This window comes from Drosophila erecta, unplaced genomic scaffold (genome assembly GCF_003286155.1).
Source record: "Drosophila erecta strain 14021-0224.00,06,07 unplaced genomic scaffold, DereRS2 tig00000092-arrow-pilon, whole genome shotgun sequence".
Lineage (NCBI taxonomy): Eukaryota > Metazoa > Arthropoda > Insecta > Diptera > Drosophilidae > Drosophila > Drosophila erecta.
In genome coordinates this window covers 14234682-14247570 of record NW_020825207.1, presented here as the reverse complement: position 1 = coordinate 14247570, position 12889 = coordinate 14234682, and the positions used below count along the sequence as shown (strand labels likewise).

At 52.1% G+C, this 12889-nt stretch overlaps 2 protein-coding genes across 2 annotated transcripts; both read left to right on the top strand.

Moving 5' to 3' along the window:
• The first annotated feature begins 1100 nt into the window (after positions 1–1100).
• On the top strand, positions 1101–3763 carry LOC6546936 (phosphoenolpyruvate carboxykinase [GTP]). Its single transcript, XM_001974661.3, has 2 exons — positions 1101–1438; positions 1574–3763. Exons 1-2 carry the CDS (start codon positions 1407–1409, stop codon positions 3483–3485), a joined length of 1944 nt encoding a protein of 647 aa, XP_001974697.1. The 5' UTR covers positions 1101–1406; the 3' UTR covers positions 3486–3763.
• A 565-nt stretch (positions 3764–4328) lies between these two features.
• LOC6547012 lies at positions 4329–11512 on the top strand. Its single transcript, XM_001974663.3, has 7 exons — positions 4329–4567; positions 7958–8110; positions 8165–9303; positions 9399–9800; positions 9973–10257; positions 10329–10429; positions 10850–11512. Exons 2-7 carry the CDS (start codon positions 7968–7970, stop codon positions 11006–11008), a joined length of 2229 nt encoding a protein of 742 aa, XP_001974699.1. The 5' UTR covers positions 4329–4567; positions 7958–7967; the 3' UTR covers positions 11009–11512.
• Positions 11513–12889: the final 1377 nt, after the last annotated feature.

Here is a 12889-nt window from a genome sequence, read left to right as displayed (position 1 = left end):
AGCTTACTTGTCATTTACCTATCATTAATAAGAAGTTGATTTAAAAGTGTATTTAGCTGACTTGCTATGCAGTTTACGTTTGCCTGAAGTCTCAAATTAGAGCTGGCAAGCGTCAATTTGGTGTAATATTAGAAATAACACTGCTAAAAATAAACAGAGCCACTGTACGTGCCACTTTCCCGACTCCTTCTGTTAAACTTCTTGTCAGAGTATCCAGCGGATTCTGGGGCTTCTGGCAAACTGGATGGGGGCGGGGGGACAAAGTCACACCACCGGCAGCACCTTCATTTCTCCTTCCCCATAGACGAAAACAAGAGTGGCCACATGACGACCATCCGGGCCATGCTATTCTTGGTGCGCCCCAGAGTCACATGAATGTGAATGCTGGCCTCCAAGGCGGTCGTGGCCAATTGAGGAGGCACCCGGCTCATCTGGATGGCATGAGGGGGGCGGATTAGCGCACAAATTTTCCGTCACCGATTCTGCAAATAAGCGAAAGTTTTTTCGATTTGGCAAATGGCCAAAACGAGGGGCCATACATGTGGTCAGCAGGCGTAGGAGGGCGCGTGTTGCAGCAATGTATCTGTGTATCTGTGCATATGTATCTGCGGCCAATGCAGCTGTAGACGCATCCAGAATTTACCCAGCTGCTGTTGCCTCAGCTGTCCGTGAACTGGTTTCTATTTTCGCAGCAGCCGCACTTGTGGCGCATAGAATCATAAACAGAATAATTAAATTAACAGCGCGAAAGTGGCAAATTCAGGCTGTTCAAAATAACAAACAAACGCTTATCAATGCAAACGCACTAGAAAAAACGCTCCCAGCGCCGCACCAAAACAACGGTCTGCTGTTGCCAAGTGGGGACATACCCCACATACCCATGGTACCCCCCCCATTCGTATCCCCCGCTCCTCGTAGCGGCGACTGTGAAAAACCAAAACAATCGCCGAGCCTCCGCCGGCAGCCAATCAGCTCCTCCGGAGTTTGACCCTCTCGCTCGGCGAGGCGAGCCGATCGCAGATCGTAAACCCGATTGCCGAGCCGATCGGCCGACTGGTTCTAGTCGCCTCGATGGCCAGGCGTCGCCGGTCGGGTATAAAAGGGCCCAGATCGGGGCAGCTGGCATCAGTTACTCGTGGCCAGAGTAAATGGAAAGATCAAGTGAAAAGCCTACTTTCAGTGGTCTGAAAATCAAGTTGATGTTTGACAAGAAACTGTGGAAGAACATATGAACGCAAAGTCCTCGACAGCAGAACACTAATTGTGATAAAAACACCCAAATTGTGATAAGCGAATTAAGCAAAGTGCCAAAAACTCGATCACGCCAGTAACGCGAAATTCAAATACTATCAAAAATATTCCAAACTTTTTTTCGAGAGAAATTCACAAAATACAACACCACCAACATGCCTGAGCTCATCGAACAAAGCAAAATTATGTAAGTATATGAAAGAGGTCGCACGAAGCGCATTCAATGGCAATTAATATTTAATGCAGTCCATTATTTGGTGCCCCACTACCGAAGCCAGTTAATTAAATTGCAATTTTAATAACCCACCTGCTCTCCCCTCAGCTCCGGCAACGTGTGCGGTCTGCCCCAGTTGCACAAGCTGCGCCAGGACAATTGCGGTCTGTACAGCCACATCCGTGGCATTCCCATCTCCTATGGAAATGTGGACTCGCTGACCGCCGGTGTGCGCGCCTTCGTGGAGGAGGGAATCGCCATGTGCCAGCCCGACCAGGTGCACATCTGCGATGGCAGCGAGCAGGAAAACAAGATGCTCATCAAGAGCCTGCTGGAGGCGGGCACCATTGTGCCGCTGCCCAAGTACGACAACTGTTGGCTGGCGCGCACCAATCCGGCGGATGTGGCCCGTGTCGAGTCGCGCACGTTCATCTGCACCGAACGGCGGGAGGAGACGATTCCCACCCCGGTGGAGGGCGTCAAGGGAACGCTGGGCAACTGGATCTCGCCCAGCGACATGGAGGCTGCAGTGCAGCAGCGCTTCCCCGGCTGCATGAAGGGGCGCACCATGTACGTGGTGCCCTTCAGCATGGGCCCTGTGGGCTCACCGCTCTCCAAGATCGGCATCGAACTCACGGACTCCGCTTACGTGGTGGCCTCCATGAGGATCATGACTCGCATGGGCGCCGCTGTTCTGCGCCAACTGGCCAAGAAGGAGGAGTTCGTCCGCGCCCTGCACTCTGTGGGCGCCCCTGCCAACGGACAGGTGGAGCAGCCATCCTGGCCCTGTGATCCCGAGCGCACCATCATTCTGCACAAGCCCGCCGAGAACCTTATTGTGTCCTACGGATCCGGCTACGGCGGCAACTCGCTGCTGGGCAAGAAGTGCTTCGCCCTGAGGATTGGCAGCACCATTGCCAAGCGGGAGGGCTGGCTGGCCGAGCACATGTTGATCCTGGGCATCACCGATCCCAAGGGCGAGAAGAAGTACATCACTGCCGCCTTTCCGTCGGCCTGTGGCAAGACCAACCTGGCCATGCTGAATCCCTCGTTGGCCAACTACAAGGTGGAATGCGTGGGCGACGACATCGCCTGGATGAAGTTTGACTCGCAGGGAGTGTTGCGTGCCATTAACCCGGAAAATGGATTCTTTGGCGTGGCTCCCGGAACCTCGATGGAGACCAATCCCATTGCCATGAACACTGTGTTCAAGGACACCATCTTCACGAACGTGGCCTCCACCTCTGATGGCGGTGTCTTCTGGGAAGGCATGGAGAGCAGTCTGGCCCCCAATGTCCAGATCACCGACTGGCTGGGCAAGCCCTGGACCAAGGATTCCGGCAAGCCCGCTGCGCATCCCAACTCCCGCTTCTGCACCCCGGCCGCCCAGTGCCCGATTATCGATGGAGACTGGGAAGATCCAGCGGGAGTGCCCATCTCCGCCATGCTCTTCGGAGGTCGTCGGCCCGCCGGAGTGCCCCTAATCTATGAGGCTCGGGACTGGACCCACGGAGTCTTTATTGGAGCAGCCATGAAGAGTGAGGCCACTGCTGCCGCCGAGCACAAGGGCAAGGTGATCATGCACGATCCGTTCGCCATGAGGCCGTTCTTTGGCTACAACTTTGGCGACTACGTGGCCCACTGGCTGAGCATGGAGAAGCGTGGCCAGGTGCCCCAGATCTTCCACGTCAACTGGTTCCGCAAGAGCGCCGAGGGCAAGTTCATGTGGCCCGGATACGGCGAGAACTCCCGTGTGCTCGACTGGATCCTGCGCAGGGTCAATGGCGAAGCCTGCTACGTGGACTCCGCCATTGGACACATTCCCGCCGAGGGCGCCCTCAACCTCGATGGCATGAAGGACAAGGTGGACCAGGAGGAGCTCTTCTCGCTGCCCAAGGAGTTCTGGTCGCAGGAGGTCAAGGAGATCCGCACCTACTTCGAGTCTCAAGTGGGCGCCGATCTTCCGGCCAGCATTTACCAGCAGCTGGACGAGCTGTCTGCCCGCGTAGCCAACTTGTAAGAAGGATCAATGAGGAGCGTCCCATCTAAAGCATCTTTACCTGCCCACACACCCACACACACACACCTGCTCACCCACTGTGCTATCCCGTACTGACCCCATATACTCACCAACCCAGCTTGATATCCTGTCCTATGCCCCAATATCCTTTAGTCGTTTCTCTAGTTCTTAAGCCGAAGACTTCCAACTATTTATTATATAAGCAGCCATAAGATTAGCAAGTAGTGCCAAACAAACAACAAATATGAAAAAATAAAACAACACGATTTTATAACCTACATCCTATTTGAGTATTTATTTATCACAAGAAGCCTAAGTTTATAATATTATTTATCACAAGAAGCTTGAGTTTTTGGATGTTATTTATAAGTAATGCTTCATAGCTGCACGACTCATATATTAGCGCTAAAAACAATCATTCAAATAGATAAACCAGTTTTAATGCGTCCTAAGACTTAAAACATGAGTTTCAAATGTTATAATTGAAAGACGAGATATCTAATGTTTCGTAGCCAAAATTTTTAAAAATGCTAACTTAGTAATTTCTGTACATCTGCATTATAAAGCTGAAACCGCTAGATGATTTGCCAATCATCTCCTGCAACTACAGTGCCGTCCACTGCACTCGCTGGCTGCCGTCGGCTCCACTTTCCAGCCAATGGAAGGCCGCGAAAAGCTCGGCCATCGGAGCTTTTCCAGCACTTCGGATGCACGGGAATCGGTGGCCAGGAAAAAGGCAGCCAACAACCGGGGGGCGCCACAGTTCAGCTCGAGCAGCCGCCGCCGCAGCTTCGACCGGGCGGAAGTTGGTGAGAGCGGCAGTCGCCAGCGGAAACGGAAGTGCAGAAAGCCCCGAGCGGCTGGCCGTGCAAACTGTTGCTCGTCGGTGTGTGTTGTGTTGTGCTTGTGCTGGTGTTTGTGCTGGTGTTTGTGTTGCTGATGGTGTACCAGTGGCAGTATCGGTGTGCTGGTGGCATTGTTGCTGTTAAACAATTAGCCAAGTTGCTATAACAGACCGAATTATCCGACAAATTTGATGAAAATGGTAAACATTAAACTGTAATGCGGCACGCGGAGTAAAAGTGAGTTTCAGTCTGTCTTGGTGGGTGCGTTTAAATATATCTGTGTGTTTGTGTGCCTGTGTGCCTGTGCGTGTGTTTGTTCGGCACTTTGTAAGCTGCGATTTGACATGTTGATTTATGCGCTGCTCTCACTTTGCCCCCAAACGGCGCTTGCCACCCACCCCGCCCCCTAAGCTCCCAGCTCCCCGCCCCCAGCTGGGATTACTCGTGTCCTGTGTCTCTTTTAACGCCGCTTCGTCCCTTTCGTGCACCCCCCTCCTAGTGCGGCACTTGTTGCGCTCACAGGACACTCGCTTAATTGCTAATCCTCGCGCCCAGACGCGTCTAATTACACGTAAGTTTGCGCCATTTCTGTCCATCCAACGCCATCGCTTTGTGCCCACCCGCCGGCCGTTTAAAGTGCAAATTGGCAGGCGCTTGGGGGCACCAAATGCGGATTGCTCGTCTGGGTGGCCTAGTGGGGGGTGGGGGCTTTGAAAAACAGCCCGGAGGTCACTTAATATGCCATCAACATGAGATTTGCACAAATGGCCCCGGCCTCAAGAATTATGTGTTGCAATAAAATCGATGCGTGGGCGGAGCTTCGGGACTCAAGTGGCGGCTAATGACCAACTTGCGACGTGACTTTGGCCAGGATTTGTAATTTGCGAACTGACCAGCCCAGCACCAGTAACCAGCAACCAGCCACCAGCCACCCTCCACCTTCCAACCCCGGCGTATACATACTCCTAGATCTTAAGTGTTTTATGGACTTTCCCTGTTTGTGTTGTGCACACACTCGGTTATTTTTACAGCGGAGACAGGGGTGAAAGTGCCCCGTCAGCTTGGGTGGCTGGACGGGTAGATAGGAGTGGGAGTGGTAGGAACAGTGGGGTGGGGAGGCTGGTGTTAAGTATGCGTTTAACGGGTGCGGGCTTAATTACAAACAAAGTTTGCCAAAGGGTTGACCCGAGAACTTCTTTATGACGCGATGGAGGCCTGCAACGTAATGACGAAGAGTCATTACTCCGGCCACCTGGTACTCAAATGCGCACTGATGATGGCCAGCCGGAGCACTAGGGGCGGCAAGGAAAGAGGCGCAGACGGAAGACGGAAAGCGCAGAGCAGAAAAGCGGAAAAGCGGAAAGCCGGAAAAGCGAGGTGGTGCCAGTGCAGGCGGACCCGAGGCCATAAACCTGATTGAAGCGCGGCCCACGCATTGGCATTTGTATATGCAAATGGGGCTTAACCCCATTCAAATTATCCACACATCGCTCCCCGGCATGCATAAGTTATGGGCCCAGGTAGCGCTAGTCGGCTTAAAGTCAATGGAATCCATCAATAATTCCAGCCGCTGCCAGAACCAAGGGCTCACATTTCCTTTATAATTCGGAAATCTGCAGCAATTATTATCTTACACAAGCTTACCTTTTCTCGGCGAACCCCTCCGGGCATCAGGACCCTGGTCTAATACAATAAGCTGGCCAAAAACTCCCCCCGGGCCCCAGCTCGTTGGCCTTTATGCATACACAATTCCGCATTGAAAAAAACGATGCGGACCGAACTGCTGAGGACTTGAATGCGCCCAAAGAGAACGAGAACGGGAACGAGAACGACAGATATTCCTATTGATTTGTTGTCTGCAGATTCTCGCAATGCCGAAACCTGTTGGCCAGAGCGAGAGGGAGTGGGTCAGGTGAGCCCTGGACTCATGGCCACTTTTGCGTCAACATTTTGTTATCATCCTCGAGCTATATCCCCCAATCCGTCCCCACTGGTCGGCTTGGTTCGACTCGTTGCGGTGGCAACACGCCATTATATTACGTGAAATGCAAAACACAACGCAACAAAAAAGATGGGCGAATAGCTAGCTGGCTGTGGCGGGGCAACAACAAGTTGCTAAACACTTGAATCAATCACTCGAATAATTGATGCCTTGTAAGTGGAATTTACGAAAAGATTGTCTCAAAGATTCAGGGACTTAGGTGAAAACTTTGAAACGACCAACTTTTCAGTTCATGATTATGCATTCCAGTTTATTCCACACAATCTAAGCAAGAGTTAAAATTTAAGTTTGCCAGACCAAAACTGTCCACAAACTTAGTACTTTTTATTGTATTACAAAGCAATGATTAAATATCGTACAAACATGGGTCGCAGTGAACAAAACTGAGACGCAAACATGAAGAGTTTTCCGACTTTTACGCGGCGTGGCGAAAACCACCAAGGTCCGCATCCAACAGGTGGACTACCAGGTACTCAACGACGGTTATTCCGCACTATTTGCTTTCCCGTATGGGCACGTACTCACGCATACGGATGTGTGTGGGCTCCAGGGCAATTTGTACTCGCGATAGATAATAATGGCCCGCAGGTCGGACGTGAGCCCGCAGTAGAAGGTGGCAGCTCGAACGAGCCACGTGTGTCCCGGGGGCACAGCCAAGTGAACGGCCAGGCAGCGGCAACTGCAACATATGCATGCAACAGCAATGAGGCACGGTAGCTCGCATTAAAGTGCAGCAATCGCCACGGGATGTTCCGCCATCGTAAAACTAAAGTGCTGGCCAACATAGCCCCTATGCGGAGCATGGAAAGCCACTTGCCGGCGCAATTGGAGCTGAGGAAGTGGCCATCGCTGCCATCTGCCGAGGGCGCCCAAATGTAGGCAACAGTTCGCGGCTGCAACTCAAACGCGAGGCTGGCAAATCCCATTAGAGGAACTTTGCTACCGCCCCGCACACCAACGTGAAGTTTCCCGCAAGCGGATTGTTGCCAACTTTTGCATAAGTTAAGCATCCAGTGGTGTGTGAATGTGCTGACAGCTTGTGGGTGTGGTTGGGTGGTTGGGTGGCTGGGTGGAGCGATAATAGGGGCGGCCACTTAGGCCACCATGCGAAGGAGAACGCACATTTAACAATAATTGCCAGGCCAAATAGAGCACTTCCCCGGCTCTTTATGGCTTCCTGCTATCCGACCAAAGTCGGAAAATGACTTGCGGCCACAACACTCGTCGCCCTGTTCTGCTGGCCAAACGGCTCCTAGGGTCCGCTTTTCATTATTTTGATTAAATACAGATAAGGCCATAAATTATGTTTACTTTGTGCCCGTTTGGGCCATGGCCCACGCTTTTGTGTGTGTGCATGATGAGGATGAGTAATGGCCCATGATATTTACACATGAGTTGGCCATCAGCGACGCGTTACCATCCCATCTACTCATCTCATCAGCCCACCACATGCACAGGGATAAATTGATTTAGCATAAGCATGTTTTCCATCTTACTTAACTATCTCAGTAAACTGCCATCAAGTAGTTACAGTTTAACTCTGGGTTCTGCCTTATATTGTCAATTTTTGATTGTGCATCGATTTTCCTCTGAGTGCATTGAGTAATTCGTGTTTAACTGTCCAGCAGTCGTGAAATGGCCCAGCAACAGCGCAGCTGGGATGAGGGAGCTGTCGGTGGAGGATCCTATGGCCACCCGCACTCCTCGCACCACAAAGTACCTGCCCGAGCTGCCAGCAATCCGCTGCCCTGCAAAGGAGCCACTCCCAAGCTGCCCAGGTGAGATGCCAAATGAATCCGCGACAAATTAGTGTGACTTGATACCCCCAACAGGCAATACCATGGAGGACCGACGTCGGGTTACAACTATGGGGGATACGATACCCCGAGGAGTCCCAAGATCACCACCACCTTTGCCCAAGACAGCTGTGATGATGTCAGTAGCTCCACGCCCAGCTCCTATTATCAGACGCCTCCTTCGGGTTCCATAGATGATTCGGCCTCCCTGCTCAGCGGACGCACCACGGCACGCAGTCCGAAGTCCCAGTGCCAGTTTGTCTTTGATGCCGTGAGTCCCAGTCACGGCAGGAAGTTCGAGTACTACGAACCGATCTCACCGGACGACGGAGCCCTGTACTACGATCCGCCCAGCTCGCCACGTCGACAGGGTTCCAAGAAGCTAATGAGGACAAAGACCCCACTGGATCCAGTTCCCCAGTTGACCACAACCGGCGTGGATGAGAGCATGGCGGTGGCTATGGCCATGGACAGAGCGGGAGATGGAGGATACGCCCAAGCGGGACCGAGCAAGAGGCAGCGGGATGAGTGGGAGCTACCGGTGATCAGCAAGATCGAGGCCAGAAATCTCAGTGCGGCTGCGGGAGCAGGATCGGGATCGGCTGGAGGAGGCTATTATGGCTTGAAGCGCGACTCCTGCGTCACCGACTGCACCCAGCTGTCTATGGAATCCGGCGAGACGGGCACCCAGCACACCAACAGCACCATGGTGACCCACACCACCACCAGCTTTAGCTTTACGGAGCCGGAAATGGAGCCAGAGGCCGGACAGCCGCAATCGCGGCGCCAGCGCCGCCATGCCATCAACATCACCTCCAATCCCGGTTACCAGGTGCTCCACAGCTCCCACTCCACGCTGGATCGCACCTGTTCCGACAGCGTGGTCTCACTGCGCTACCGCAAATCCACTAGTGACCTGACCCAAGATGCCGACCACGAGCTAAGTGGCTGCAAGCCCAGCAAGCCGAAGGCCCATGTGGAGCACAAGCCGCGACGCAGGGGCAGCTCCAAAGGCGGACTGGCCTATCTGGCCAGCCGGCGCAGTTCCCGGGAGTCGATGAAGAGCGCCTGCTCCAATGCCTCCATCGTTTCCAACGACGATGTGGGCCCACTGGCCTTCCAGAGCTCCAATCGCGGTCGCCAGCGCAGAACATCGAACTTCCTCGAGTTGCCGGGTGAGAATGCTTCCGTTTATCATGGTCTTTCTTTTGAAGATAGTCAAATTCTATCCAAAATCGGATATCAACCCATCCAATCCAACCCATTTCAGTTCCCGACCATATTCGTCCGCGAGTCTGTTCCCTTCCGGAGCGGCCGTACAATCCGCGGGCCAGTGATGACCTGTACCGCCTGCGCCACTTCTCCATCAGCAAGGGCAACGTGGTCAACTGCGGCGACTCGATAATCTCGCGGAGATCGCGGAGCAACACCAGCGTCAACTCGACGAACAGCCGGGCCAGCGAACGTTCCCCCTTCGAGGGCAGCTGTTGCGGAGCGGGCTATGCCAATGTGGACTCGCTGCCGGCGACACCGGACGACTCGGAGAATCTGGATCCACCTCCGCCGGCCCGCTACCGCGTCGTGATGCTGGGCGATGCCGGCGTGGGCAAGACGGCGCTGGTCAATCAGTTCATGACCTCGGAGTACATGCACACCTATGACGCCAGCCTGGGTAAGTTGTGTGCCAAAGTGGGTGCGGGTTATGGTCCGGGTACCTCGGGGACTATCCGCAGAGCGCAGTGAGTAGCCGAGTGACCCCTAGCTGGAACCTATGTGTGTGCCTGACCCCTAGCTTCCCGGCTGCCACTGTCGTCTTTAGAGTTTAATTCTGATCTGAGTTTTAGACGACGAGTTCGGCGAGAAGACGGTGAGCGTGCTGCTGGACGATGAGGAATCGGACATGGTCTTCATCGACCATCCCAGCGTCGAGATGAGCGTGGAGAACTCCCTCTCCACATACGAGCCGCACGGCTGTGTCGTGGTCTTCTCGGTGGTGGACCGCAGCTCCTTCCGCGTGGCCGAGGAAATCATCAATTACCTGTGGCAGGAGAACTACACCAAGGACAAGGCCGTCATCCTGGTGGGCAACAAGGCGGATCTGGCCCGCGCCCGGCTCATCACATCACAGGGTAAGTCCGGGGGCCTTAATTATGATGGCTTGATTTCATTTCGTTCCCCAATTCGCCCTTCTTCCCCCAAGAGGGCAAAGCCCTGGCCGCCTCACGCGATGCCAAATTTATTGAGACGTCCAGCGGCATACAGCACAACGTGGATGAGCTGCTCGTCGGCATATTGAAGCAGGTGAGTCGGGGTGGCAAGGCTGCGGCAAGTGGGGCAGCGTGCGGTCGTTTGGGGCAAGGAGCCAACCACACCCAACCCAGCGATGCATGGCGAAATTGTGCAGGAAACGGAGTTAAATGGATTTACCACGCTGCTGCGGGCTGGGTTGGCTTTCGGGTTTGGGTTTGGTTGGGCCTGCTTCCGGATCGGCTCACTAATTAATGAAAATGGTGCGGCGAGCGGGTCAGCTAACCTGATTGGGTGAGTGGGTAGGATATTTCCGATACTGGTTGATTAGCTCGTAAAATTAATAAAGTTACATCTTACAAATGTATATAATTAACAGCTATGCTAGCTGGCATTTTAAGGCAACGAATCTCATTCTAAGCTCTGCTGTTAAACATCTTTGTACCTATCTTTCACTATGACACTCTGAAACAGATGCGGCTGAAGGAGAAGCGGGAGAAGAAGGCCACCGCCTCGAAGATGAAGACCTCGCGCACCCACATATCGCTGCACCTGGCCAAGGAGCTGCTGCAGAAGATCTGCCTCAGCGACATCTCCAAGTCGAAGAGCTGCGAGAATCTGCATGTGCTATAGAGATGTCCCCCAGGCGAACCCAATCACATGTGCTGAGCCAACCTCGATGTCTTCGTTTTATCGCCCGGCATTCCTGGGCGAAATTATGCCACAAAACTGTATACAAAGGAGAATTTTATCAAAAGCGGCTGCGGGTTGCGGGGCTGCGGCCAAATATTCCACATGCCATTCAGATGGAACCGCAGAAAGGGGGCGGGGATGTGTTCATCTCCTTTGTTTGTCAAATGGGGCTCCGTTTATTAAATGCTTAATGCGGGTCTGGCTTTTCGGCAAGTCATTGGCTGTGGTCAGGCCTCCGGATTCGGCGATAGGCGGCGTGTTTATGGCGGATGTTTTGGATCGGCTTATCGGTGCCAGACGCTCCTCCAACTGGGCGACGAAGGCCAGATTGATAAGCCCCGATCCAATGATCCAATGATCCATTGATCCAACGACCCAGCGAGGCGTGTGCAGCCTTCGACCCGAAAAGAAATAAATAAGCCCGATGAAGTGGGAGAAGCCGTAGTACTATTTATTTATATGTGTACTTTTAATGCGTACTTGCATACATATATGTGTTCCAATGCGAATAACTTCAATTCCAATAATGCGCTGTCAATTGAAACGCTTCGTTTGAAGAGCAGGCCCCACAGGACGAGAGAAACTTTATAGATGTTGATTTATGTATACACATAGTGGCCATAAGCAGCATATACATATACACGTGACCTCTATCGGATAAGTTTATTGTCTAGGCTAGGGTTACTAAACGCTCCACCTGCTTCGCAAAGAAATTCTTCCAATCGACGAATATCTCATATCGGAATGACTGTTGAATGTTGACTGTTGTTAGTCTAAGCCAAACCAAAACAAAACAAAGCAAAACTAAATTAAACTAAAGGGAATACCATTTAATCAAAGTACTTCACTCAGACGTTACTGCGAGTATATCGATGTGTGTATCTTTACGTGTACCTACATTATACATTATATATTTAGAGATAGATACGTATACACATATATTTACGACCGTGCTCGGTTGGAACTTCTAACCCTTCTGAACTCATACGCTTATATTTGAAAAATACCTTTTACAAAATGCGAAAGGCAGGCGAAACCAAACGTATCTCTAACTATTTTCATACGCAAACTTACACACTAAAGGGGGAACGCGAGGAGCCGAACGGGAGTGGGATGGAGGTCCTGGCCCTGGACCGGGCTCGTCCAAAGTCGAGCACTCGACAGCTGTGCACTCATGTTTGCTCCAACCCTTTCCTTCCGCTTCACATGCTCCACGTCCGCCTTTCTGTCGAGTGCACTTTATCATTTTTAACATTTAGCAAACAAAACAGAAACTTGCCCCGGCGAAAGTTTTAATTTGCAACGCAACGCAACGCGGCAAATATTTCGCATCCGCACTGTGGCCATCTGCATCGCGCATACGCCGCGTGCGCCGGGTCGAGGCCAAATTGAGTTGCTAATCAAATTGCTGAGGAATCCACAATCGAATCACAGAGCCAGCTATGAACTCCCACCGAATTTATTGTGAATTGCCATTTGCTATTTGATAACGATGAAATTGTACCGCTACCACTTAACCAGAACAGTTGGCCTAAGGCGTAGCTATAAAGATATCCAACCAAATACCAATATATATATTTATCTATGTATATGCGTAAAGATCGATGTATATTTATATTTTTCCAAACAAAGACAAAGCAAAGCAGCGCTGTACAACTCAAGGGACAACCCAACAAAGAATCATTTTTGTGTTGCATAGTATAATCCACAATTGTACGCTTTTGCCTGTCACCGCGATGAGGCTGCAGAAAAAGCAAATTAATTAGAGTACACGGAGATAAAATCCGATTACTTGTTTGGTGTATGAATCTCTCCTTCCCC